This window comes from Nymphalis io, chromosome 4, assembly GCF_905147045.1.
Source record: "Nymphalis io chromosome 4, ilAglIoxx1.1, whole genome shotgun sequence".
Taxonomy (NCBI): domain Eukaryota; kingdom Metazoa; phylum Arthropoda; class Insecta; order Lepidoptera; family Nymphalidae; genus Nymphalis; species Nymphalis io.
In genome coordinates, this window is record NC_065891.1 from 2,230,117 (window position 1) to 2,256,767 (window position 26,651).

A 26,651-nucleotide genomic window follows, 5' to 3' on the forward strand; every position below is an offset into this window, starting at 1 on the left:
TATTCGTATATTCTTGCTGGGTTGGCTGGAAAAGATCACTAATTAAGCTTTTGTTTTTCTTTTTTATTTGTATTTGTCTTTTTTTTTCTTGTAAATGTACAATAAAGTTATTTAATAATAATAATATTCGGAGGTTGGTAGTCAGACTTTGCTGTCATTTTGTGTCATTCAGAGTTCTATGAATTGTCAGTGTCAGTGAGCCTAAATTTTCGAAGGATGTTACGAGTGACGTTTCAATAGTTTTAAACGTGTCTTTTTACAGAGCCGATATTGAAATACTGAAGTAATTTATCTATTTAAATTAAAAGTAAATTAACAATGGTAAGTATTTTTTTATGCAACTCCTAATTTTTATTGTCCCTTTAAGAAAATTATTTAAAGTATAGGTTATAAACGTTTTATTAAGCATATTGTATACATTTTTCCTAATTTTATGAACCATAAGTGTAAGTTATCACATCATACGATAAGAAATAAAAATATACATTTAATTCACAGACCAATTTGGATCGTAAAGGCACCTTTAAGGTGGAGTATCTTCAAGAAATCGAAAAGAAAGTACAAGAACGATGGGATCGAGAAAAAATCTTCGAAATGGAAGCACCAGATGATGGAAAGCACTATGAAAAATTTATGTGCACTTTTCCATACCCATATATGAATGGACGTTTACATCTTGGCCATACATTCTCCCTCTCTAAATGCGAGGTACATTTTTTTTTAAAACTTGCTTTGTATATTTAAATTAAAAATCTTAAAACACTATCTATTTACTATTAATAAAATGATTTGTTAACAGTTTGCATCAAGATACTATAGATTAAAAGGTCGAAAGGTTCTTTTTCCTTTTGGATTTCATTGCACTGGTATGCCCATTAAGGCATGTGCTGATAAACTTAAACGAGAAATGGAATTATATGGATGTCCACCAGTATTTCCAGAAGATGAAGAGTTGGAAGTTAAAGAACAGGCCGATATAATTCCCAAAGATAAAAGTAAAGGAAAAAAAAGTAAGGCTGTTGCCAAAACTGGGGCAGCCAAGTTTCAGTGGCAGATAATGCAAAGTATTGGTGTGCCTGAAGAGGAAATTAAGAAGTTTGCAGATGAGGGTCATTGGCTTGAGTACTTTCCACCACTTGCTGTTGCCGATTTAAAACGAATGGGTATTCATGTATGTTGCATATATTTTTACATAATTTCAATTTAAGTTAGTAAAAGAGTTAATTATATTTGTATAAACTTATCACAAAATATATATTTGTTGAATATAATTGAAAATATATTTGTACTAGTGATGGGCCGGAAATTCTTTTTTTCTAATAAGGATTTACAATGTCTATAATAATCCATGTTCATATCTGTAGCTGGGTATATCTATTTTCAGACATCTTGCATGTCACTGGCTTGTATCAATAAAAAAAAACTACTTTTCTTTGTTTAAGGTTGATTGGCGTAGGAAGTTTATCACAACTGATGCGAATCCATTTTATGATTCATTCGTGAGGTGGCAGTTTCATCATCTTAAAGAACGTAAAAAAATTATGTATGGTAAACGTTACACGATTTTTTCGCCATTGGACAAACAACCATGCATGGACCATGATCGAAGCACTGGAGAAGGTGCAGGCCCACAGGAATATACCCTTATCAAGATGGAGGTATTACAACCGCTACCAAACATTTTTAAGTGAGTGTTAACTGTAGTGAGTTTATGATGATAGTTGAATCGAAAGGTCTATATAAAATGCTTATATATCGTAATATTATATAAATACAACTTTATTGGTGTATGAGGGGCAAGCCAGCAAACCTCCCAGATGCGAACTCGCTCCATACATTGGTTAAACCCTATGAAAATCCGTTTGGTACTTTTTGAATTTATGGCGTTCAAACAGACAGACGCTGCGGGGGCACTTTGTTTTATAATATGTCGTGATTTGGTGCATTTGAATAAACATTTAGATATAAAAGTATTAGGAGTATTTTGTGCAAAGTACCTTTGAATTGAAAGTTATTAAGCAACCACAGGAAGGGTAGAGACAAATAAACAATTTTGACATTGAATCGAATAATTGTTCGAGAGCTTGTATTCATTAAGGATTCGCGAAAATGTGGCTTTTCGTATGTCGGTAAATAGGTTATAGGAAGTTTGTAAGTAAAATTAAAGTAGATACAATCAGAGTAGGAATCAAACAAAATGCGTACGATTTTATAATTGTTCTGCTGTATTATGCACTATAAGCAGTTATTGATTAATTTACCTTTATTCATACATATACAACACTATCCCACTTAACTAGTTATAACCATATGAATTTAACTTTTGAAGTTCCGATTACAACTTCGCGGACATTGAAAACGTATTTTTTTCGCAAATCTATAGTGAAGATGACAGATTATACAAGATTCCAATTGATATCGGTCTTAAAGTTGTTTATTTGGGTTTACTCCTCTTGTGGCTGGAATAGGCTATTATAGTTAATTGGAGTAGTGTTTTATGATAAATAAAGATTATTCAAAAATTTCTTCTGATGCAATCGCATGGAATATATAAATCTAAGGTTGGTGTTACTATACTGTATTGTTGATTTATCATTATTCCTTTGATTCTAATAAGACTATAGAAAGTATAAAACATTATAAAACACTAATAAATATAAAATTAAGTATAGTCGAAAATTTGTCAATATAGTTGGAATATATTATCTATCGCAATTTCAGGCCATTCGAAGGAAAAATGATAAGTTTTGTAGCAGCAACTTTAAGACCCGAGACTATGTATGGTCAAACCAACTGTTGGGTTCATCCTGACATCAAATACATCGCTTTTGAAACTGTGAATGATGGTATTTTTATTTGCACCAAGAGAGCAGCAAGAAACATGAGCTATCAAGGTTTTACTGAAAAAGACGGAGAGTTCAAAATACTCAAAGATTTTGTAGGCCAAGATCTTTTGGGTGTTGCTCTTAAATCTCCAGCCACTTGTTATGAAAAAATATACTCACTACCAATGTTGACAATTAAAGAAGATAAGGGAACTGGTATAGTGACCAGTGTTATCTCTGATTCCCCGGACGACTACGCAGCTTTTGTCGACCTGCAAAAGAAACCAGCATTCAGAGAGAAGTATGGTATTACTGACGAAATGGTTCTTCCATACAAACCCGTACCGATACTCGAAATTCCAGAGTTCGGAAATCTCTCTGCAATTCATGTTTATGATAAATTAAAAATACAAAGTCAGAATGATAAAGACAAACTATTACAAGCCAAAGAAATGGTTTATCTGAAAGGTTTCTATGACGGTGTCCTATTGGTTGGTGAATTCAAAGGTTCGAAGATACAAGATGTTAAGAAAAAAGTGCAAACGAATTTGATTGAACAAAAGGGTGCTGTCATTTATTACGAACCAGAAAAGACGATTATGTCAAGATCTGGGGACGAATGTGTGGTAGCTCTTTGTAATCAATGGTATCTTGATTATGGTAATGAGGAATGGAAGGCTCAAGCAGAAAGAGCACTGTCCCTAATGAACACCTATCACGATGAGGTCAGAAAAAATTTTCAAGCTACTTTGAAATGGTTACATGAATACGCCTGTTCTAGAACATATGGTCTAGGTAGGCTCATGCAAAGCTAAGGTACCCTACATTTACGAATCAATCAATCAATTATATATATTTTTTTCATTTCAGGAACGAAATTACCTTGGGATCAACAGTGGCTCATCGAATCTCTCTCTGACTCCACTATTTACAATGCTTACTATACTATTTCCCACTTTCTGCAGGGTAACACGTTTAGGGCTAATGCTGAAAATGAACTAAAAATTAAACCAAATGATATGACCATTGATGTTTGGGACTACATTTTCTTTAAAGATGCTCCTGTGCCAAAAAATACTAAAATACCTAAACAGGCACTTGACAAAATGAAAAAGTCCTTCCAGTTCTGGTATATAAGCTTCATAAATTTTGTGATTTTATGTTTGAAATTTTGTGTTTGAACATTCTAATTTTCTAATTTAGGTACCCTGTTGACCTCAGAGTATCAGGAAAAGATTTAATCCAAAATCACTTGACGTTTTATATTTACAACCATTGCGCTATTTGGGAAAAAGAGGAAGACAAGTGGCCGAAGGGGATTCGCGCTAATGGTCACCTGATGTTGAATTCTGCAAAAATGTCCAAATCAGATGGAAACTTCCTAACTCTTACCGAAAGTGTTGATAAGTTTAGCGCGGACGGCATGCGGCTCACTCTAGCCGACGCGGGGGATTCGGTTGAAGATGCAAATTTTGTCGAAAGTACAGCTGACGCGGCCATTCTGCGACTTTACACATTCATCGAGTGGGTGAAGGAAATCATCGTTACCAAGTCGAGCTTGAGGACTGGTAAGTAATATAATACGAATGATGTCACAAGTTATAAGAATCGTCTATTAAAAATTAATTGCAAATTTTAGGTGATTACAATTTCCATGATAAAGTATTCATGAGTGAAATGAACATGAAAATTAATCAAACTGATGACAACTACAAGAAAATGCTATTCAAAGAGGCCTTGAAGACCGGTTTCTTCGAGCTGCAAGCTGCTAGAGACAAGTACCGGGAATTGTGCTCTGAGAGCGGAATGCACGCAGAGCTGGTCCAGCGATACATCGCCACGCAGGCCAAGTTGATGTCGCCCATATGTCCTCATGTCGCTGAGTACGTCTGGGAACTGCTGGGAAATGTACGTTATAAAATTATAGCTGAAAAAAATGAAGTATAAACGAAGTCAAAATATACCATATTTTCATTAAAATCACTTTGTATAAATAATATATACATATGTTTGTTTAATTTGTTAAATAAAGTAAACAATTTTACTATTTTGAAACTTTACAGAAAGAAAGCATCCTTCACGAACAGTGGCCTGTGGCGGGCGAAGTGGACGAGGCGTCCGTAAAAGCCAGCAACTACTTAATGGAAGCGGCCCACTCCTTCCGCATCTATCTTAAGAATCACTGTGCTGCGAAAAAGCCTAAGAAAGGAGAAGTTGCTAAACAGGAACCCAAACCGAACAAAGCCATTATTTGGGTAGCCAAAGCGTACCCGAAGTGGCAACACATTATATTGACCACTCTGGATGAACTCAATGGGGTAAATATTTTTTACTGTTTAAGATTAATGTGCAACATAAAAAAGAGTTTTAGGATGTGAAGATAATGTGAAGTAAAACTTTGTCTGTTATAAGAAAATAAATATTAGTTCAGTGACAGCGTAAACACAAATACCATATTACCAAATAAAGAGAATTGATCGAATACGATACAAAGAATAATTCCTAAAAATAATTCCAGCCGGACGGTCTACCAGACAACAAGACGATATCCACGAAGCTGTCTCAGATCCCGGAACTGAAGAAGTACATGAAGCGCGTGATGCCGTTCGTGCAGGCGTCGCGCGAGGCGCCGCCCGGCCGCCTGGGCGCGCTGCCCTTCGACGAGAGCGCCGTGCTGCGCCACAACCGCCCCTACCTGCTGCAGGCGCTCGACGTGAGCATCCTGTCTCCTTACACGATTCTTATGTTGTCGAATATTGCTTAAATCGAGACATGACCCAGTAGACAGAATATATGGATCATGGCAAAAATTGCTTACTTTCCATTTGCTTATTTGTATTCATGGCTCATCTCGAGCTGCCTAGTAAGAGCTAACGTTGTCTGTATTATATCAGATGAAATTTTGTTGCATTTATATCCACCAACACGCAATGCCAGCCATGTCCTTAAAGGAGACATGCATTGCCGAGCAGTGGGACATTTTTAACAGATCTAACGCGCGTCTATCTACTTCTTAATTGTTACCACGGAAGAATATATATAATATAAAAAGTAAACATACATATATAAAATATACAACTTCTTTTTTTCAGTTGGAGTCCATCGAAATCAAATATACGGATAGCCCAGAAGCACCGGAGAAAACTCGCGAGGACTGTGCGCCGGGACAGCCGCACGTCAGCTTCTTCGCCGAGCAGCGCGTGGCGCTCGAACTGGCCAACCCCATTCCGCGCTCCGGACTCTTCTCGCTCTCGATCGGTCTCGCCGACGGCGACAATCTGACTAAACTCAAAGCCAAGGTCGCTAAGGAAGTCAAAGCTATTAAGGGTGAGTGCCTTTCACGCGAAAAAGAAATGCTCATATTGCACTAGGAATAAGCGAAAATTGTTGTCCAGAAAAAACTTTCGCCAAAATGTGTGTGTCCGTGTCTTTCAGATGATTTGCAAAGTAGAAATTAAATTTCATTCAATGTCAATATTTATCATCTAAATAAAATCAAATTATATTAATATCAAATTATAATGACTTATATTTGTATTAAAGTTATTTTACATCTTTGAATCAATGTTTAAAATAAACAATACTTAACCGTAATGTCTGCCCCGAAGTCTGAATGAATGAATTGTCAAATGTCACTCCAGATAAGGATTCTAAAGATACCACATACATCCAAATTTGTTCAGGCATTTAAGTTATGAATGAATAAAACTCACATACATACATGTACCCTGAAAACATATTCTTTTCTTGGGCAGCCGTGTCAGAAATAGGTGAATTACGTGCCCTTCCTTATTTTGACAAATATTAGTAATTGACTGAAAATATTTTTGCTAATTTTGTGTTTATTTATATTTCAGATGTAAGTTTGCTAAAACTATGGCGTTATAAGGATCCAGTCCTCGGGCCTCGGAAAATACCAGTCGCCGGTGATTATTTAACTAAATGCGTGCCGTTGGAGAATGACTCGATATTCAATGTTGACGTCAACACTAACAAAGTTCAAATCGTCGATAGCGGATCTAAAGTCGACGTTGGTGTTCATTTAATATATACTTACGAGTAATACTAATAAATTAAGTATTTATTGAAATTATCTATCATTTTTAATAATTATTACATTTTCTTTCGTGTTCTCAAGTCAAAGGAATTTTTATTTATTTAATCTTAGGAAGACAAACATTTATGTTATCAAATATATTTATCACATTAAAAAAATCATATACCAATCAAATTTTACGATAGATTGCTCTCAGCAACGCAATGCTTTAATTTTTTTTGTATTTACTTTTACTTATTGGGCAATATCCTCGCAAATAATGGGATGTTCTAAACATATACGGAAGATTCTATGAAAACTAAATCATCATTATAAAAAAAACAAGAGTGTGTGCTTTGGAGTGAAGTCAAAGGCATGATTTTTTTATAATCCTATACATCTATTATAATGAAAGATATGGTTTATGATTTTATAATTATTGACTATTTACCTTATAATTTAAACTAAACTAATGTTTTTCTAACAGTACATGTAATCATTGATGATGATCGATTGATCATGCAGTTAAAAAATATCATATAACAGCATTTGGAACAAATTTAATAATTTATTTTTGGAATGCCAACAGAGTTTACACGCCGTACCGTAACAGCCTGTGAATGTCCCACTGCTGGGCTAAAGGCCTCCTCTCCTCTTTTTGAGGAGAAGGTTTGGAGCTTATTCCACCACGCTGCTCCAATGCGGGTGGAATACACATGTGGCAGAATTTCACATGCATTCTCACGATGTTTTCCTTCACCGTATAGCACGAGATGAATTATAATCACAAATTAAGCACATAAAAATTCAGTGGTGCTTGCCCGGGTTTGAACCCACGATCATCGGTTAAGATTCACGCGTTCTTGATGATTTTACACAAAATAAATACATGCGAAAGTGACTTACATAAATACTTCACTAAATGTTAACCGCCGGTTTACTACCAGGCGATAAATTTGCCAAAAATTGAGAGACAACAAAATGGAAGCGATTTCCTCTTACCTTTGGACTGTAAAGCATTAGTGACAAAGACTAGTCTTTAAATCGCTTACTAAAATGTTGTTCAAGTTACGTAATGTGTTGTAATGTCTATTTTTATTTATCTCTCTATTTAAAAAAGAATATTCGCGACGACTACTTTTATAAAAAAAATATAGATAGACTATAATTAAATTATGTAAAAAGTTCAAATAAAAATATTTTTATTTTAATAATATAATTTATTAACATATAAATGAATATTATTCACAGAAAAACGTTTTACATTGCGAGTAGGATATGGCTAGCGCATTGTTCGATGCAAGGATCCCACGCGACCGTGATCGGCTATAGTTAAAAAGCTATAACACAATATTTATTATTTACTTGTATAAAATAGATGTAAAACAAATAATACATTTTTATTCAATACGCATAACCATTCATTATAAATTATCTGTATCTCCCAGATAAAAAAAACGTTCATAGTCACGTTCGCGTGGTTCCACTTATACATTAGAAATTTAAAACTAGTAGTACGTTAGAGCATATCTTCGCTAAGTTGGCGCGTTCGGATTGAATAGATTTTCTAGGCTGGCGCCTTCGGCCGCTTCGATTACACTTCGAGGTTTTTCTTTCGGTGTGTGCATAGTGGGTAAATCTAATATAAACACTTCTTTCTTGAATAGCTGTCCTACGTTTCGTCCGATCAACTGAAATAAATCAATTAATAACCAAATTAATGTGATAATATTTTTTAATGTCAATGTGAAGTAGTCAGTTAAGTAATTTCACAAAATTCAACTTAATATGAAACTCTGATATTGAAAGTGTTAAAAAGTTTTTTGAGATAAAAAATTAAATGAAATCAAAGTTTAGTTATATAGTGTGAATTTTTTAATTTTTTTTTTATAAGCGCCGGGATGGCAAATGACTCTACTCCACCTGATGGTAAGTGGTAGTAGAGTCCAAACGCGACGACGGCCAGTACAGTCGGGAAGAATGTTCTGTACTAGCCGTCCCCGCCTTGCCGGCCCGCTAGATGCCTCTTCACGCCTCGTTTGAAGGAACCCGGGTTGTAAGAGGAGGGGAACACGTGAGCTGGTAAGGAATTCTATTTTTTGGAAGTACGACAAAGAAAGGAGTTGCCAAATTTCTTTGTGCGCGATGGAATTGATGTCACAGTTAGGCGGTGACATCGAGACCAGCTCGCGTGGACTTAAGAAGGAAGGGGGAAGCAGGAATTAGAGAGAATAATTCCCCAGAGCACTCGCCGTGATACAGTCGATAGAATTTGCATAGGTTAGTTAATTTATCACTTATGTAAAAATTGTTTTTATAATAGTTAAGCATTATTTTCTAGTCATGTGTAATGGTCACGAAGCAACATTTATTTGAAGTAATTAGGAGAACGCTAACCCGAGATGTGATCTTCTTAAAGAGGTCTCGTTTGCTCTTGTCTATCTTGGCGGGCTTGTTGGGATGCGCGGTCAGCTTGTCGTCCAGACGCTGCAGGTCGTGCGCGTCCACGTCGGGGATGGCGCGCAGCACGGCCATCACGCCCGGGAAGCGCGGCCGCAGAGCTTCGTACGTCTGTGACGAGCACACGATACTTTTACATATATGTTTATTATTTAATCTACGAATCTTGACGCATTTACTTAATTCATTCGTCTCGGAGCGAGTAGTCGTTCTCGTTAGATTACAAATATAACGGAGGGTAGAGCGTAACGCGTCTGGCACACCTGTACTGCGAGCGCCAGCAGCGCGGCCTGGTTGGCGTCGTGCTGGCCGTGCAGGCGCAGCGCGTGCAGCACGGCGGCCAGCGCGCCCGACGCCTCGTTGCTGCCGAGCGCCGCGCCGCCCGGGGCGCCCAGCGCCGCGCGCAGCGCCGGCAGCGCCAGGGCGCATGCGCGCAGCGACGAAGTGGAGTCATTCCACGTTAGGGCACGGAGAATCTGTATTTATGTTTAGTATAAATTAAGTAAGTATATAAAAACTTTGTTAAATACATAATACGAAAATAATAGGTTATTTTTATATATTAATGATAAAAAAATAAGAAAATCAATTGAGATAACTCACGGTGTGCAATACGGCCGGACCAGCGATCGGGTCGGCGAGTATGATGGCACCGAGTTCCGAGACTTGCTCGGGCGCGCGACCCGGGTTCGTCGGAGGGGTTTCGTCGTCCATGTCTGTCGAGGGCTCCGCGCTCATACCACCTTCTACTAGAGACACCTACAAATATGTCATACATATAAAATATTTCATTTACAATTTTTTTATATCATGAAATAATAATATTAATAAAATTATGAAAAAGTGACCTTGAGTAGTTCTAGATGTTCTCTCGTCAGATGTCTCACAAGCATGTCCTCGAGGACCTCTTGAGATTCGCTGCCGCCTTCCTCCTCCAGCTTTCCGGACTCATACAGCGACGTGACATATTCCCAGCGTTGGTTTAGGTGAACTAGCACTGGAATATTAAATAACAATAATAATGATTAACTGTAAATAAATATTAATATTAATTTGGATATGACTATTCCTATTTATGAATTATCTTTGTTAACTGTTTAAATTAATAACAATATTGTTATTTTATGTGAGTTTTTAGTCAAATATTAGTTTTTTTTTATTATCGTTTTAACTGAATCATAATATCGACAACTAATTTATAAGTATGGCTACTCACTGAGTGGTGCAAGATGTTGCAGCAGCGGCAGCGCAACGTCGGCGTAGTGTGCGGGCGGACAGTGCAGCAGCAGCGGGCGCAGAGCGGCGCGCAGCACGCGGCGCAGCCAATGGTCGGGCAGGCGCTCGGGCGCCGCCAGCAGTGCGGCGGCCAGCGCGCGCGCCAGCCCCGCCGCGCCGAACAATTCGCGGCCCAGCGATGACGCCGCCGCTCCGACCAGCTGACACACCTACCGATACACGACACATTTTCTTCGTTCGATTATTGATACTAAATTATATAAATATTTCTAAAATTTGAGTATCATGGGTTAAAGTTACATTATCATGAAGCGTGTGCAGCAGATTCTGCATTCTATCCTGCGGGGTGGCGAGCGGCGCGGGCGGCGCGTCGTCCCGCAAGCCCAGCAAGTTGCGTCGCTCCGCGAGCGGCGGCTGCAGGGCGCGCGCGTGCGCCGCGTGGCGCAGGGCGGCGGCCTGCGGCGCGTGCAGCTCGTGCAGCGCGCGCGCCAGGGCCAGCGCCGCGGGGAAGAGCGGCAACACGTGCGCGCCGCACGGATTGCGCCACACTGGGTTCCCAGACGCGGTGACGCCCGCGCTGAACCCGCCCCGCGACGCCTTGTCCGGGTCGGCGGGTACTTGTGTGCGTTTCACGACGCCCAGGGTGAGCATGAGTGCGTGCAGCAGCGTGCGTCGTGCTTGCGCTCGCTCCGGGTCGTCGTCGGTTGGCGGCGCGTCTAACCCCACGAGGCGCGCCAGGCCCGCCGCAGACTGCAGGTGGGGACTTAGAGCCGCCCACCGCTCTCTGCAGTCGCCGAGTACCTGACGAATTAGAAGAGCGCCATGAAGCAAAATTTTAAAACGAATGGTTTTTGTGAATCTGAATATTGAATTTACCTGAGCGACGAGGGCACTTTGGCGTTCGTAACAGCAAAAATGATTGGAAACTAGCAGCAGGGCTTCTTGTAATGTAACACTCTCGACGGCACTGAGGTCGGGCCGCGCAAGAGCTGTTTGACATAACTCGTGTAGTCGTCCAAACACGGGCAAGAGTAACAAGGGAAACTGTATGAATGAAAAAATATTATTATTGCAATAAATCATATACTATATACATGTTTAGTCCTGTATATTGAGATAATCAAAATGTTACAAAACTTTTGAAAGGCGTTTTAATTTTTTGAAAAATATGTACGTAAATTTAAATATATATAAAACCCTAATGCAAAAAACCCAGTACTGCATTTACCAACATGTCGAAAGTAGCAGAGCAGATCTAATCTAATCTACTAGTAAGTACCATAGAGTAAAGGTATAAGATGTGGTTTGCAGCAGAGTAGAATAGAGAAACATCGTGTAAAGCGCGGAGAGAATTGGCAGCAGGCATAATAATGTTTTCTTATAGGTCCGGAGGTCCAGGTACCTTAGAGCCGAGCTTAACGAGCAGGCCGGCGGCGTGGCGGCGCACGTTCTTCACGTTGCGCGAGGCGCGGCCCTCGGGCGGCGTGCCCTCGTACACGAGCGCCTTGAAGATCTTGTCCAGCACGCGCGGCAGCAGCTCCGCGCCCGCCGACCCCACGCCCGGCCCTGCGGCACGTGTCCCGAGACCGTTGGTTACTCTCATGTCATTTCGTCTTTTTGTATAATCATGCTATTTTTCGTGAGTTAACGCGGGAGATCCCTCCCCTACTAACCGGCGAGCTGGCTGTAGGCGCAACTGAGGAAGACGAAGAGCGCCGATATAAAGGACAGCAGGAGCGACAGTATGAGCGGCGCCTGAGGCTCGCTGGCCACGCAGCGCTGCAACAGCCGCAGGCCCTCCGCTACATTGGGCCGCGGCTCCGCCTGCAGTAGCCGCGACAAAACTACGTCTAGGACCTGAAACATCATTTTTAAAATGCATAATCATTTGTACACACATGACAATATTTATTAATATAATATTGTCAATATCAATTTAAAAAAAATTAAGTATCTTTAAGTTATTTCTTTGTTATTCTGCTAACAATCAGTCTGTTTTATGTTAATAGATTTTTCATCACAATTCAACCTACAAAATGAAATTTTAACATATACATATTTTATCATTATAACAAGTACTTTATATAATTGTTATATTACTATTATGTTGATATAAATGAGTAGCCATACCTGGGCTAACGCCTCCCATTCCACATGTAAAGGATGTGTTACGTCTAGTTGCAGTGGACAGGAGTCCACCTTGTCTAGGGCCGTTTGTGTCCATTGTTCAACAAAGGCCCACGTGACTAGCGGCGCTGCTATCATACAATATCTGGAAACAATTTTTTGTTATGATTAACAATCTTTATATTCACTTTTATCAACAATTATCTCAATTATATCAATGAAGTATTCTCACCTAAAACTTTCAAGCATTTCAGTTCGACTGCGGCTGAAGAAAATGGCAAACTCTTGCTCACTGTCATAGTCCATGCAAGCATAGGCAACCGCGTCAGTTAGACCGCTCACCCGCGACGACGGATACGTCACCTTCAAACAGTTACAGTATATTGCTAAAACTACTTCGTTTCGAAAATGTCTATCTAGAAATATCCTATCATGTAAAATATTAATTACTTATTTTTTTATAATTAAAGCGGAGGGTAATAAAACATATCCTTAAATAGAGAGTGAATTTTGATAGCAACAATACTTTATCATGACATAAAACCACAAACAATTAACTTAAAATAATGTTTGCGTTATGTTGTTATCATATAATTGTAATAATTACTTTGCAATGTTCAATGAAAGTTACAACGTTTTGGACTAATTTACAAATATATATTATATATTTAATATTATATACCTTGAGAATTTTAGGTGCAGCTGCTTGTAACCACCTTGGAACCATTGCCAGGACATGTGGTAATTTTGATATCTGCTCGTGTTTAAGGAAAGCCAGCCACACGGAGTTTGCGGTTTGAGCTAATGTAAGGGATGGGTGTGATGTCAGTAGTAACATTGTCTCTAAGAGCACTGGTAGCCAAGATTCCACACTCGTGGTGCAGTTCCAAAGAGATGTCAGCTGTTGAGCAAGTCCAGCTAGTACCTGAAAATTATACAGAATAAAGATGAATTGAACATTTGTGAAATAAATATTATGTACTATTTTTGATTATTATAATAAAAACAAAGATAAAAACTTTGTCCCTTTTTCAGAATTTTCAATAGAAAAACCAATACATCCTTGTCCTAGGGCAATATATATGTTTATATGATAAAAATCCGCTTATAATAGCGTATTGTATGCATGTATGCAATTAAGAAAATGAAAAAACCCAAATATTCTCTGTAAATGTTCTATGTGATTTAATCATGTTTAATAGTTCTCTATTAAGCAGTACTATAGTACAGCATAGCTCCGAACACAAAAAACCTTTTTGTGAAAACTAATTTTAAGCCAATATTATTTAATGTAAATCTTATAATGTTTTAATTTGTATTTTTGTTTTCTTTATATATTAGGTTAAGTATTCATTATGTATTATGTTACCATTTCAAACAAACCTGTGAGAGCTTCTTTAGGAACAAGTAGTGGGATTCATCACCTGCCGCAATGCTCTGCAGGGCTGCGCGGTGAATGCATGAGATTGCGTCTTCACTAAATAATATCATTAATGGTTTACGTTCTTTAGTCTAGAAAATAGAAATAAAAATTAATGTAGTGTGTGTCAAAGTAACAGAATTATCAGTATTATTAAAACTAATTATGTAGTTCACAAAAATCAACAAACAATTAAATATTTTTTTATTTATTTGTGATTTTTAAAAATTGAAAGTCAATATTTGACATGAAATAATACTCACAGAACCCTTCCTGTTCACAACTTGCAGTAAACACTCTGCAGCCGATAGTTGAAAAACATCATCACTAAGCAGAATGCAAAGGATTTGTAGCAGTCGCCCATTGTTTGTAACAATATGATTTGTTGACACCCACTCAACAAAACCGGTTAATGTTAATAAAACAACCTGAAAAAATTAACAAAATTAAATTTTTATTGCAGTCTATCATAACAAAAACAGAATTGAAACAAATATTTTCATTGAATAGAAAATTGATAGAAAGTAATTATTTTGTTAGAGGGTATTTAATGTTTATTCTGTACCTGAACAACTCTACCATTGCTGGATGCACCAACATAATCTCCTGCGGAAGTTTTCTCTCTAAATTCTTGAACATGCAGCTCAATGAGACGCATAAAGAATGCAAATATTTCTGCCATGTTGCTAGTCAGGGCTTGGTAAATATCCTTACGACGCTGGTGTTGTTCTAAAGTCTAAATAAAATAATGGTTTTAATTCTTATTATTCAAAATCAAAAGGAAAGAATATTGTAATTGATAATTTATAGTAACAGTAACAATAACAGCCTGTTAATGTCCCACTGCTGGGCTAAGGCCTCCTCTCCCTTTTGAGGAGAAGGTTTGGAGCTTATTCCACCACGCTGCTCCAATGTGGGTTGGTAGAATACACATGTGGCAGAATTTCAATGAAATTAGGCACATGCAGGTTTCCTCACGATGTTTTCCTTCACCGTTAAGCAAGAGATGAATTATAAACACAAATTAAGCACATGAAAATTCAGTGGTGCTTGCCCGGGTTTGAACCCACGATCATCGGTTAAGATTCACGCGTTCTTACCACTAGGCCATCTCGGCTTTAATAGAGCCGAGAATTTTTTTTTATAGAATATGTATTAAATTATCATAATAAGATTTATTGAAATATAACATGTTTCTTTTTTATCCCGTATGCATTCCTATACCATTCATGCAATTGAGTTAAAACTATGTGCTATTGATGTTAATTCATTTTTGTGACTTAGTTTTTGTTAATGTCAAGTGATATTGAATAATTTTTGTTTAAAAACAAATGTAAGGCAGTATTGCAATGCATGTTAGGGTATAGTTAGTGGGTTATAAATAGAGTTGAATATAAATAATGATGTCATATTTTCATCTAGTGAACTGAACCATTGAGATACATGGAATGTCATGTCTCTTGACACGTACTTGATGATGATATTAGTTCAATTAATCATTGACGAAGTGAAAATAGAATATAGAAAAATATTACTTTCATTCTGTATTGGGTCAGTATTGTGAAAAGTATGTGCTAATGCTATAAAAAAATTAATCGGTACTCAGTGCAATTGATTTTAAATTAAAATTCTTGAATACATGTTATATCCCTTTTCCTATTTATTGGGGATCAGTACATTTTTATACAGTTTAGCCAAAACTATATAAAAAAAGTTGACAAAACTAACCTTCAGGTTTAGAAATTTAGATTAAAGTCTGATAAACTAATTGGAGTTTAATTTAATAATAATTGGAGTGGTAATTTGTATAGAAATTGTTAATGGCGACCAATTATGCCACATTTTATATTAGTAAATCTGAGTTTGGTCAACATTATAGAAACTGATAGATAATGAAGATTTTAACAAACCTGTAATGTAGCTACATCCTCTACCAGTCTTAAGAAAACATGAAGTACAATCTGAGTAGGAAGGTGACCTCGACTGCAAGCATCACTAAGTTCAGCTAGCAAGGTTGGCCATTGTTGTGGCCATTCTCGCTTGATCATCTCCACAATTACTCGAGCTAATGCATCATTTAAATGACCAGTTTCCCATCCACCCATATAAAGTAACTTCATTGCATTTTCCTACAAAACAATTAAAATAGATTATAAAATATTGACAGAAAAAAATAATGGTAATACATTTTGTTTACCAATATATGAAAGCTTTGCAAGTAGAAGACACCATAAAATCAATGATATTTAAGTATAATATCAAATGCTTAAAATACCTTGATAAATATTTTTTCCGCTTGAGTTATTTGAGTCCATCTATACTTGACAGTATGTTCCATCAATTGTAGGCCAAAATGTTTTACAACTGGTGAGTACATAGCTCCACTGGCAAGCAAGAGACCTGCCTGTGCACACCATGGCGAATTTTCCTTGAAACTGAATATTTTTTATGAGTCACTGTTAAAAATGCTCATGAAAATTTATTAATTACAATATTAGAAAAAAATATTTCTTTTGTTATTTTACCTCTCACAAGCTGTATAGGCCTGTTTTCTTGCATCATGTGCTACAGTGGGATTAAGAGTAAGTTCGACAGCACGACTCAGTTCATCAGCAATGAGAGTCACCTCCCTCTCACCAAATGCTCCGACATTCATTGTAGCTTGATATTGCTGAATTTGAATTACAACGTATAGAAATAATTGCATATACGGAATTAATAATTATCACAACTTTTTAATAATATTTGCTATAACATTTCATAAATATATATAAAATGACTAAACACTATTTAAATTAAGAAAATTTTATTATTATGATGAAATGTTTTGTTTGAATTATTCGCACAGCTGGTAATGTTTACGTACCTACTATGTTGGTTGAACTTATCCCCATAGAATATTCTTTCACTTCATACTCAACAAGTTTTTATTCTGAAATTAAATTTAAAAAATCAAGGTTCTACGTATAAACTAAATGATCTTTTTAATGGCATACACCCGGTCTTGGTCGTGAACAACTATCTAAAAAAATTATTATCACATGTTAAGGAACTTTAACGTTATTTATTAACTCAGAATAATATAAAGGACTAATGGCTCAATAAAATTGACGATTAATTTAAGCTAAATCACAAAAGATCATAAACTCCAGATTCAAAACACAAGAAATACCTCGTGTGGCACAAAAATGTTTCTGAAAATTGTCCAAGTCCATAACCAATCTTATTTTCTTAAATTCTTGCACAGATACCAAGATACAAAGTAGTATTGCCATTATGAACATGCCATTGCCGACACTGTATATTCATTGGCAATTATTCTAATGTTTTTCTTATACAACCACTGTAATACAAATTTAAATAATATAAAATTGGAAAATTATAAAAAAAAAACTTTATAAAAAACGGAATAATATAATTATTTTATCAAATTATAGAAAAAAAAGTAAGGTCGAATCAGAACATCGCAGAAAAAGGGATAACAATTGTCTATGGCATTTGTTTTGAATAACAAGTTTGTCAGTTTGAATTTTCTTATTTCATAGCTGAATAAAATTTGAATTCGGTATAGCTTAAAATTGAATGCTTACCATTAAACTTTAACGAACGCATAACAAACATGAATAATAATATTACAAGCTTAGAACCCTCGTTAGAAAAACAATTAAAAGGACATCGCAACAGTATTACAGCCTTGTTCTACAATCCCAATGAAAAGCAATTGGCCAGTAGTTCTTTGGATAATAGCGTTCTGGTTGGTATATAATATTACTATTTATTCATTATTTTTTACGTCATAACTTACTAACCATAGTGAAACCATAATATTTTAGCTCTGGGATCTACGTGGTACTATGAGAAGTTATAGATTTCAAGGCCACGATGAAGCGGTAATGGATGTAACCTTTTCACCATCAGGAAAATATATGGCTTCTGCATCCCGTGACAAAACTGTCAGGCTTTGGGTTCCAACTGTTACAGGAAGCACAGGGATGTTTAAAGCACATTCTCAGACAGTGCGTTCTGTTCAATTTAGTCCAGATGGGTCGAAGGTAAGAACTGTGATTATTAACACATTTGACTTTGCACAATCATAAAATACTTACAATTTTAACCACTTGTATACTATATTTACAGATAGTAACAGCATCAGATGACAAAATAGTAAAACTATGGTCAAGTGAGAAACATAAATTCTTAGCGTCATTTGTAGGGCATACAAACTGGGTTAGACGAGCTTGTATGTCTCATGATGGTTCTATCATAGCTTCCTGTTCTGATGACAAGACAACCAGACTATGGAACCCTGATAGTGGAGAATGTATACACACCTATAAAGATCAGAAAGGCCATGGGATGTATTTGGCATGGCATCCATCTGGCTGTTATATTGCCGTTGGTACATCACATGGAAATGTGAAACTTTATGATATTAGAACCCATAATCTTGTACAGTATTATAGGTATTATATATATTATTGATCATGAAAAGAACTAACCAAATTTTTGATCATTTTAAAATGTAATAAATAATTTTATGGTTAATAATTTCAGTATCCACAGTGAAGCAATAACACAATTGACATTCCATCCTAGTGGAAGTTATATCTTGACTTCAAGTAAGGATGGCAAGATGAAGGTAATTCATTGAGAACAGTTTATTTTCATATTATTGATTGTTGTATATATTACATGATATTAATGATTTTATAAGGAATAACATATTTTCACATATTAATTTTAACACCTTTCTTTGTAGATATTAGATTTGTTGGAAGGACATCCAATATTTACCCTAAGTGGTCACAGTGGTCCAGTAAATGCTGTTGCATTTTCTCCAAGTGGAAAAAGTTTTGCCTCTGCTGGTGATGATAAATTGGTTAATATCTCTCAAATTATAAATAATTGACTCAATTTAAAAACTTCCCATTTTTGCAACTGTAAACTTTTTGCTATTTGTTCCAGGTTTTTATTTGGAGAACAATTTTCACTGAACTTGATGGTGAAGCAAAGGAAAATATTGAACAAAATCCAGTGTCAACTTCTAGATCACAGAATTCTAAAGTTAGTTTAATAAAAAAGGATAGAACTCAAGTTATCAAAAAGAGATATTAGTAGTATAGTTTTATTAGTAACTAGTGTATCACCATTTTTTTTGTAAATAAGTAAAACAAATATGATTGTCCATTTTATTCAGGAACTGTCATTGGGAAAGATAAAAACAAATTATGCCATAGAACTTCAAAAACTAGAGTTCAGAGATAATTGTGACTTCTCTAAACATATCTTCCATCTATAGACATGTTTAAAGTTAGATTATAAAATAATAAAATTAATCAACCAATTAGGGTGTGAAGATTTGGTATCAATGCTATCATAGTACAAAGTATCCTGTGACTACTTTTGTGCATATTGATAATGCGCCAGAAATAAGTATTGATTCAACAAATCACAATTTGCAAGAAATTGGGCCTAATGCACATGGCACTTTGATTGAGCAGAGTCAGGATCATGGTTCTTCAAGGCTCACTTTTGGACCTTTAAATAATTCAGCAAGAAATGATAGTTCAAACTTGCAACCTCACGGTGAATATTCTTCATACAGTGTAGGACATATTAGTCATATTCCACGTACACCACCAAGTCCTGGTACATACACAATACCATCTATTTTAAATAAATCTACCAGAACAGATAAAAATGATGAAGATATATTTGGTATGATCAAGCTCGGAAATGATGATGTTTGCTACACTAGTGGCACTATAGAATGGGTTGGACGTAAAAGAAGTTTTCCTCTCAATAGCGGCTTTAAAACCATCAGTCAAAATGAAACACAATCACACGAACCACTTATTAAAAAAATAAAGACTTTAAATAAAACTTATACAAATGGGATAAGTAAAATAAAGGAATGTGACTGTGCTGATGTACTACCAACTGTAAATGCAATTGTTGATCATTTGAATGCTCTTCATGAAGCAGTGGATATTGTTGACTTAAGGTTGAATTCACTTGAAGATGTGATAACCAACAACAATTAGTATGTATTTTATATGTTACTGATAATATATTATGTTAAAAAGAAATTATAAATATATAAAAAATAAAGAATTTATTCATAAAAATACTGGCTCATACACTTTAAGACAATGATTAATAATATATAATGATTAATTGATACTTATAAATGATGTAAAGCTGCATCAGTTATAATACAAAAAAATGTATACCTCTTTTAAACACAACAATAAAATATACTTTATAAACAATTATCCACATTAAACAATAAATTACATAATTATGGTATAACATATAAAATTTCTTTGATTAACAGTTTGATTCATCATTTAACATATATTTTATACTCTCAACATGCCATTATTTCATTAGGGTTATTATTTTTATTGTATACCAACATAGCTAGTTTTCTTTCCCGTTTTCTTTATTACTTCAAGCAGTTGGTCTGCACTTAGTGTTGAAGTTACTATTACTTTTTGATCCGGTAATGAAATTGAGATGTTATCCACTCCTTGGCCTTTTAATCGGTTAAGCACTCTCTCGACAGCACCTGAACACCCTTCACAAGTCATTTCAACGTTGAATATATGGGTCTGTGAAAATAATATATACATTTTATAATAAATAATAATAATAACTGAAAATGGTATACGTAAACAAACATATTTTAATATGTAATAAAAACAATCTTACCGAAGACATAGTAGAAGGGCACCTTAACTCTTAGACAAAATATAAAAGACTAATCTAAGGCGGTATAAGTATAAACTTATCAATAAAATGATAAAAATATCATATATTTATCTAAGGTTTTAGACTGTTAACGTAAGTCACAGCCCAATAGTTCATTGAACTTAGTTAACAAACAACAGATAATTAACTTGGAATTAAATATTCGTACTTTGAACATAAATATTTGTACTATTTAGTGTACTTCACACAGCATTTTTTTCTTACTATCATTATCCTGAAACATCTTTTCAATTATTTTATTTTGCTTTACACAAAAATAATATGTTATTAAGTTGGTTGATTAATTAGAATTTTTTATCTACTTGTCTAGTTGTCTACTTCATGGTGGATTTACTCTGTATAAAAAAGTTTGACAAATGGACAAGTGGGATTCGGTGTGTCTGAGAGGTTTTATTTATCAGTTTCGTTAAATTAGTGATATATTTTAAATACAAATGAAAACATGACACTCAGAGATAATCTCAAAGATTTGGGATGGTAAGTGAATTATAATTATGGAAGGCAGTTATTATATTTCACTGTTAACGCGTGTAACATTTTTATTATTCTTTTAGGCACTTAAGTCAAGATGGTATTGATATTATTAGCGAAAATGGTCAAATACAAGATGTAAATATCCTAAGCAGAAGAGCTTTAGATGTAAGTACCGTAATAGTTCGCTTTTATTCCTTAACTTTCCAATTAGAAATTATGAATGGAATGCATTCAATATTTTATAAAATTAGTAATTTATTATTAATATTTCAGTTTGACTTGAGAGATATTGGCGATACAGCATTTCCTGAAGAGTTTACTAAAGACCCAACTAAATTGGAGAAGCCGATAGTTGTTCAAATTCAAAAGATCAGAAATGTAGCTGCACCTAAAGCCAATGAAGAATCAACTTCTGCCCCTCGGATGTTAAAGCTTACGTTACATGACGGAAAGTCAACATGTGTAGGTCTAGAAACAAGTCCAATCTCAAGTCTTAGTATTAATACACCACCCGGAACAAAATTGCTACTGAAGAATGAGGATCTAGAAGTCTGTCATGGAGTAATATGGTTAACACCAGCTGTTATATCAGTTTTGGGAGGAAAAGTTTCGCTCATGATTGAAAAATGGGAGCTTAATCGTAGTCTAGCTAAACATACAAGGGGTGAGCTATCATTTCTTATTAGTATTAAATGTGTCTAAAATTTTGTATTTATAATTTTTTTGACTTTTTTGCCCAATTTCTCTCTTCAGTATGCAGATTGGTATTTAGGTTTCTTTAACATTCTTTTATGATGTTAAATTAATCTCTTAAATTATTAGGTTATTAAATTCTAGTATGTGATTAGTTTTGCAAATCATTCAAATAAATATATCATCATTATCAATTATGTATTATATCTCCTATTATAATTTTTCTTAATAGAAAAATACACAATTATTTAACACATCATATATCATAAATTATATAATAATATAAATAACACTTTTTGTATTGTAAGAAATGAGCATATTATTTTTCTAACAGGTGGTATAGGAGTAGATGGTGGTCCACCTCCTTGGATAGCTTTTGGACAAAGACTGGAAGCTTTGCCTATAGACAAACAATTTAAGAGTTTGCAGGAAGCAGCAAAACAAGATAATGCCGAATTTGAAGCCCAGAGGAAAGGAGCTATTGCAGAGGCACAAAGAATGTCTGGTGTCAAAAAAGTAAGAAATTGTAATTTTTCCGGGCTTCTGTCATCAAACTTTTTTAATTCTCTTTTATTTATAATTTTACCTCTTTTTAGGTGTTTGGAGGAGGAACTAAACCACTGTTAGATGCAAATGTGCAGAAAATTGTCGATGCGGGTTTCTCTGAGGAACAGGCAGAAAATGCCCTTAAATATACAAAAAATAATGTTGAGAGGGCCCTTAGAATATTGCAAAAAAGAGACAATTCAGAAAATAGAAGTAAAGAGAAACCAAAAGAACCAGATCAACCAAAAAGGAAAGGAAGAAACAAGGATATTAATGATGAAGATGGTATACCAGTTAAGCCATCTGGAAAAGTTTCATTGTTTGATTTCTTAGAAGATAAATTGCCCAACGTACCAGATAAAGACAAGAATAGTCGTAGAGAATATAATACACCACCAGAAGATAGAGGTGATAGAGGGTATGGAAATAGAGACCGAAACAGTGCCAAAAACCACTCTCGATCACATGGGTCTAGATATGATGGTCCAAGGCATAGATCAGATAGGGGCCACTATTCGAATGACAGTTATCACAATTCACACAGAGAGGATAGAAAATACCAAACACAGAATGAAAAACCACCAAGATTTCAGAAGAAGTTAGATGAAAAGAATAAACAACAACAGCCAGCTAATTATATAAATAATATGAATTTACATTATAACAATGCTTATCAGTCTCATAACCAGTATCCTGAAATTAATATGAGAAATGAAGGGAACTTCAATGACAATAATATGAATCAGCCACCTGGCTTCCGTAATAATTTAACCCCCATGGATAACTTAGTTGATGCTACAGCTAATTTAAACTTACTTTCAAGTCAAACACGGTCTAGTGAGGAACTATCACCTGGTAGAAATTATCAAAATTATCCTGAACAAGCTTATCTTCCGAAACAGTCATATATGCAAAATCAGAATATGCCAGACGTACCACCATTTAGGAGAAGCAATGAAGTGCAAAAGTATCAGGATCAGCAGTATCAACGTAGGCAGCAACAAACAGCACAGCAGCAGCAACAGCATAATGGATATATGGAGCCTCAACAGAACCCCATCTATTCAAATATGAACTATATGAGTGGGACTCAAGGTGGCTTCAGTGGACGTCAATATGGTTATGGTTCTCGGCCTCAAGAATTTAACACAATGCGCACTGGAGGACCATTCTTGCCAGGATCTCTACTTGGTTTCCAGAACGCAGCTGTAAATGAGCAAGCTCGAGCTATGCTTGGTGTTGCTGATATAAATTGGAAAGTTGGTGATCGTTGTCTTGCCCTATATTGGGAAGATAATAATGTATGAATCTTTATTTCTACTTAATTGTTTAAATACATTTAATTTTTTATATTTATTTTCTTATAATAATTTTCTACATTTCTTTTTCAGTTTTATGAAGCAGAAATTACTGGTATTTCAGCTAATACAGTTGTAGTTAAATTTTGTGCATATGGTAATCATGAAGAAGTTTTGAAGTCTAACTGTTTGCCATACCCTAACCAAGGTCAGTCCAGTTAAAAAGATAACTGCTCAATCTTACTTACACATGATATCTGAATCCATAATAATTTCGTAATGTCGTTTCCAGCTGCATCAGGCAGTGCGGCGTACCCAACCCGGCGGCCGTAGGGGCGCGGGGCGGCGGCTCCGCATGATGCGCACGAGACGCACGACGCGCACGAAGCGCACGACGCTTACGAAGCGCACCTCGCGCACTACGCGCTCATTGCGCACCAAGTGCCCGCCGCCGCCACCCCCAGCTGACGAAACCGGGCTCCGCACCAATACCACGCGCCTCGCGATCGTCACTGCGCGTTATTTACCATTCTATAAGTTTTTTTAATATCAGTGTTCTGCATCTCTGTCTAATGTACATATTATTGAATATTTTCACTATGAAAACTGCCAGTATAACTTTTGGTAAATGTGACTTCAAATGATTAAATATCATATGTACATTATTATATTTTGGAAAGTTCGGTTGTTATTAAATTTGATAAATTACGAATTTCATTAAAGTATTATAATAGTGGTATATTATATTACAGTGATATTCTTCACAATATTGTTTCTTGATTGAGAATGAATTTAAGTTGTTTAATGCTTTATCGTGATCATTTCATGTCAGGTGAGTAAGTGGATCTTATCGAAGTTAAACTGGCGTTTGCGTCAAGGGCAGAGTTGTTAACAACAATTGACATGTGATTATTAAGTAACATTAAACTGTGCAGCCACAATATTCTTATTTTTACTAACAAAGCTGTATATTTATCGTAAATTTTTGTACTTGTGTATTTACATTACTTATATAACTGTAGATATCAGGGAATGACTTGATGTGTTAAATGGAAAAAAAAAACTATGGATTTGTAGCTCAATTATATCTCATAATTATTTACTTAATAATAGATGTAAGCTCAAACTTGGATGTAACAATACAAACGAAATATCTGAATGTTGTCACTTGTCTGTTGAAAAACTGCTGTATTTTTTTATATAAATGATATTCATCTGTTGTATTTCTTGTCAATCATTGTACAATTTTTTTTACTAACCGATTAAACCTCCCCACACAAGTATTAATGTCACTAATTAATAGCTCGGTCTCAATATTATATTATATGTATAATATAAAAATCATGATTTAATTATACTGAATATTGTTTAAAAAAGTAACAATGTTTAATCAATTATTTTAATCGAATAATTTGCCTTAAACCAAGACCTTTATGAGGTTTTTCTATGTAATGAATGTTTTATATCGGTGATGGTTTTTTTTTTTATTTAACTCTTTAAGTTGAAAATGTAAATGGTCCTTAATTGTTTTTTTTTTCAAGATTCGTAATACTAATGTCGAAGATAGCACTATTTGGGACACGCTGCACAGTGAAATGTTTAATATACAAAGATTTGTCATAAATGTTATAATTTAAGGGAAAACTAAACTAGAAAATGTATCTCTCATGCATTAATTTATTCAGTTTATATACATGTTATAACCAAGTGTTGTAGTGTAGCTTGAATAAGTGTATTAATTGTATTTCTAGCGCAAAGTGTGTAATATATTTATTATTATTTATCGTTTAAATATCGAAATGCATACACAGTTTGAGGTGTTTTTAATTTATCTACTGTAAAGATTGTATACCATACGTAAGATCACACGAATTATTTACTTTATATATAGATATTTATATATTGATTTCGACATATTACATATATATATATATATGTATATATATAATAACTCTGTTGGCAAATACTGCTTGAGCTTGAGTTTAAATATAATTTAAACTTTGAAGATATAATATTAAGTTTCTATTTTAACAAGAAGTTTTGCCAAAAAAAATTGTAATCGTAAATGTCTTTTTTTATTTGAAACCAAAGCTCAACTATCCTTAATTTGTCATTGTACCTCTGTTTATGTAGATCATCAGCTTTCGATACATTTGTACTAATTTTCTGTTGAATTAACCGTTTATTAACTGAAAGCTAATAAAAGAAACTTTATTTAATTTTTTATTTTATTTTTTATGCCCTATTATGCGTATCACCAAGCCACATTGGAGCGTGATGGAATAAGTTTAAAAAGGGCAGGTAGTCCCAGCCCATCAGTGGAATATTTATGGTAGAATTTTTCATACATTGAAAATTTATTAAATAAAATTGTATATAATTAGTCCTTTTAAAATGGTGCTTTTAATATATATGCTATTTTAATAGCTTTGACATAAAAAAAGAGTCCATACTGATTTTATTCCCAAATAAGACTATTTAAATGGAATATAAGAATATCCGCATAAGAAGTTGATTTATAGTATAAGTTAGTATAATACGTCACTCTTAATAGTCAATGGGAAAGCAATCCGACGTGAAAGGAAAGAGATCAGGCACATGCTCAACGTCTTTACGATGTACGGGACTAGCACTGCGATTTTCCTTAATTTGGACTGCTACAGAAACATCTAATAACTTTTTATTCGCCCGATAAGGGACTTGAACCCAAATTCTTGTAACGCAGACCAGAGTCCGTTTACCTAACAAATATTCAAAAAATA

The 26,651-nt window shown here is 35.1% G+C and overlaps 5 protein-coding genes across 5 annotated transcripts; 3 read left to right on the top strand and 2 right to left on the bottom strand.

Moving 5' to 3' along the window:
- Nucleotides 1-202: 202 nt before the first annotated feature.
- LOC126781650 (leucine--tRNA ligase, cytoplasmic) lies at nucleotides 203-6,918 on the top strand. The gene is made up of 12 exons (XM_050506593.1): nucleotides 203-321; nucleotides 499-708; nucleotides 800-1,171; nucleotides 1,443-1,687; nucleotides 2,722-3,620; nucleotides 3,696-3,954; nucleotides 4,029-4,393; nucleotides 4,465-4,733; nucleotides 4,889-5,143; nucleotides 5,344-5,538; nucleotides 5,918-6,152; nucleotides 6,683-6,918. Exons 1-12 carry the CDS (start codon nucleotides 319-321, stop codon nucleotides 6,886-6,888), a joined length of 3,513 nt encoding a protein of 1,170 aa, XP_050362550.1. The 5' UTR covers nucleotides 203-318; the 3' UTR covers nucleotides 6,889-6,918.
- Nucleotides 6,919-8,066: 1,148 nt separating this feature from the next.
- Nucleotides 8,067-17,373, bottom strand: LOC126781649 (exportin-5). Its single transcript, XM_050506592.1, has 21 exons — nucleotides 17,277-17,373; nucleotides 16,971-17,036; nucleotides 16,630-16,775; nucleotides 16,380-16,539; nucleotides 16,015-16,233; nucleotides 14,670-14,840; nucleotides 14,368-14,532; nucleotides 14,068-14,196; nucleotides 13,367-13,609; nucleotides 12,917-13,047; nucleotides 12,688-12,829; nucleotides 12,231-12,414; nucleotides 11,960-12,123; nucleotides 11,434-11,601; nucleotides 10,858-11,358; nucleotides 10,538-10,766; nucleotides 10,170-10,318; nucleotides 9,925-10,080; nucleotides 9,585-9,797; nucleotides 9,259-9,432; nucleotides 8,067-8,552 (listed from the first exon to the last, which is right to left on the bottom strand). The coding sequence occupies exons 3-21, from the start codon at nucleotides 16,758-16,760 to the stop codon at nucleotides 8,397-8,399; spliced, it is 3,585 nt and encodes a 1,194-aa protein (XP_050362549.1). The 5' UTR covers nucleotides 16,761-16,775; nucleotides 16,971-17,036; nucleotides 17,277-17,373; the 3' UTR covers nucleotides 8,067-8,396.
- Nucleotides 17,374-17,631: 258 nt separating this feature from the next.
- LOC126781710 (POC1 centriolar protein homolog A) lies at nucleotides 17,632-19,589 on the top strand. The gene is made up of 7 exons (XM_050506697.1): nucleotides 17,632-17,858; nucleotides 17,938-18,156; nucleotides 18,242-18,567; nucleotides 18,659-18,743; nucleotides 18,864-18,983; nucleotides 19,070-19,168; nucleotides 19,302-19,589. The coding sequence occupies exons 1-7, from the start codon at nucleotides 17,724-17,726 to the stop codon at nucleotides 19,401-19,403; spliced, it is 1,086 nt and encodes a 361-aa protein (XP_050362654.1). The 5' UTR covers nucleotides 17,632-17,723; the 3' UTR covers nucleotides 19,404-19,589.
- Nucleotides 19,590-20,240: 651 nt separating this feature from the next.
- On the bottom strand, nucleotides 20,241-20,827 carry LOC126781889 (copper transport protein ATOX1). The gene is made up of 2 exons (XM_050507010.1): nucleotides 20,819-20,827; nucleotides 20,241-20,718 (listed from the first exon to the last, which is right to left on the bottom strand). Exons 1-2 carry the CDS (start codon nucleotides 20,825-20,827, stop codon nucleotides 20,509-20,511), a joined length of 219 nt encoding a protein of 72 aa, XP_050362967.1. The 3' UTR covers nucleotides 20,241-20,508.
- A 404-nt stretch (nucleotides 20,828-21,231) lies between these two features.
- On the top strand, nucleotides 21,232-26,108 carry LOC126781664 (tudor domain-containing protein 3). The gene is made up of 7 exons (XM_050506621.1): nucleotides 21,232-21,355; nucleotides 21,433-21,517; nucleotides 21,626-22,016; nucleotides 22,380-22,561; nucleotides 22,642-23,892; nucleotides 23,983-24,097; nucleotides 24,182-26,108. The coding sequence occupies exons 1-7, from the start codon at nucleotides 21,321-21,323 to the stop codon at nucleotides 24,220-24,222; spliced, it is 2,100 nt and encodes a 699-aa protein (XP_050362578.1). The 5' UTR covers nucleotides 21,232-21,320; the 3' UTR covers nucleotides 24,223-26,108.
- The last annotated feature ends 543 nt before the right edge of the window (nucleotides 26,109-26,651 follow it).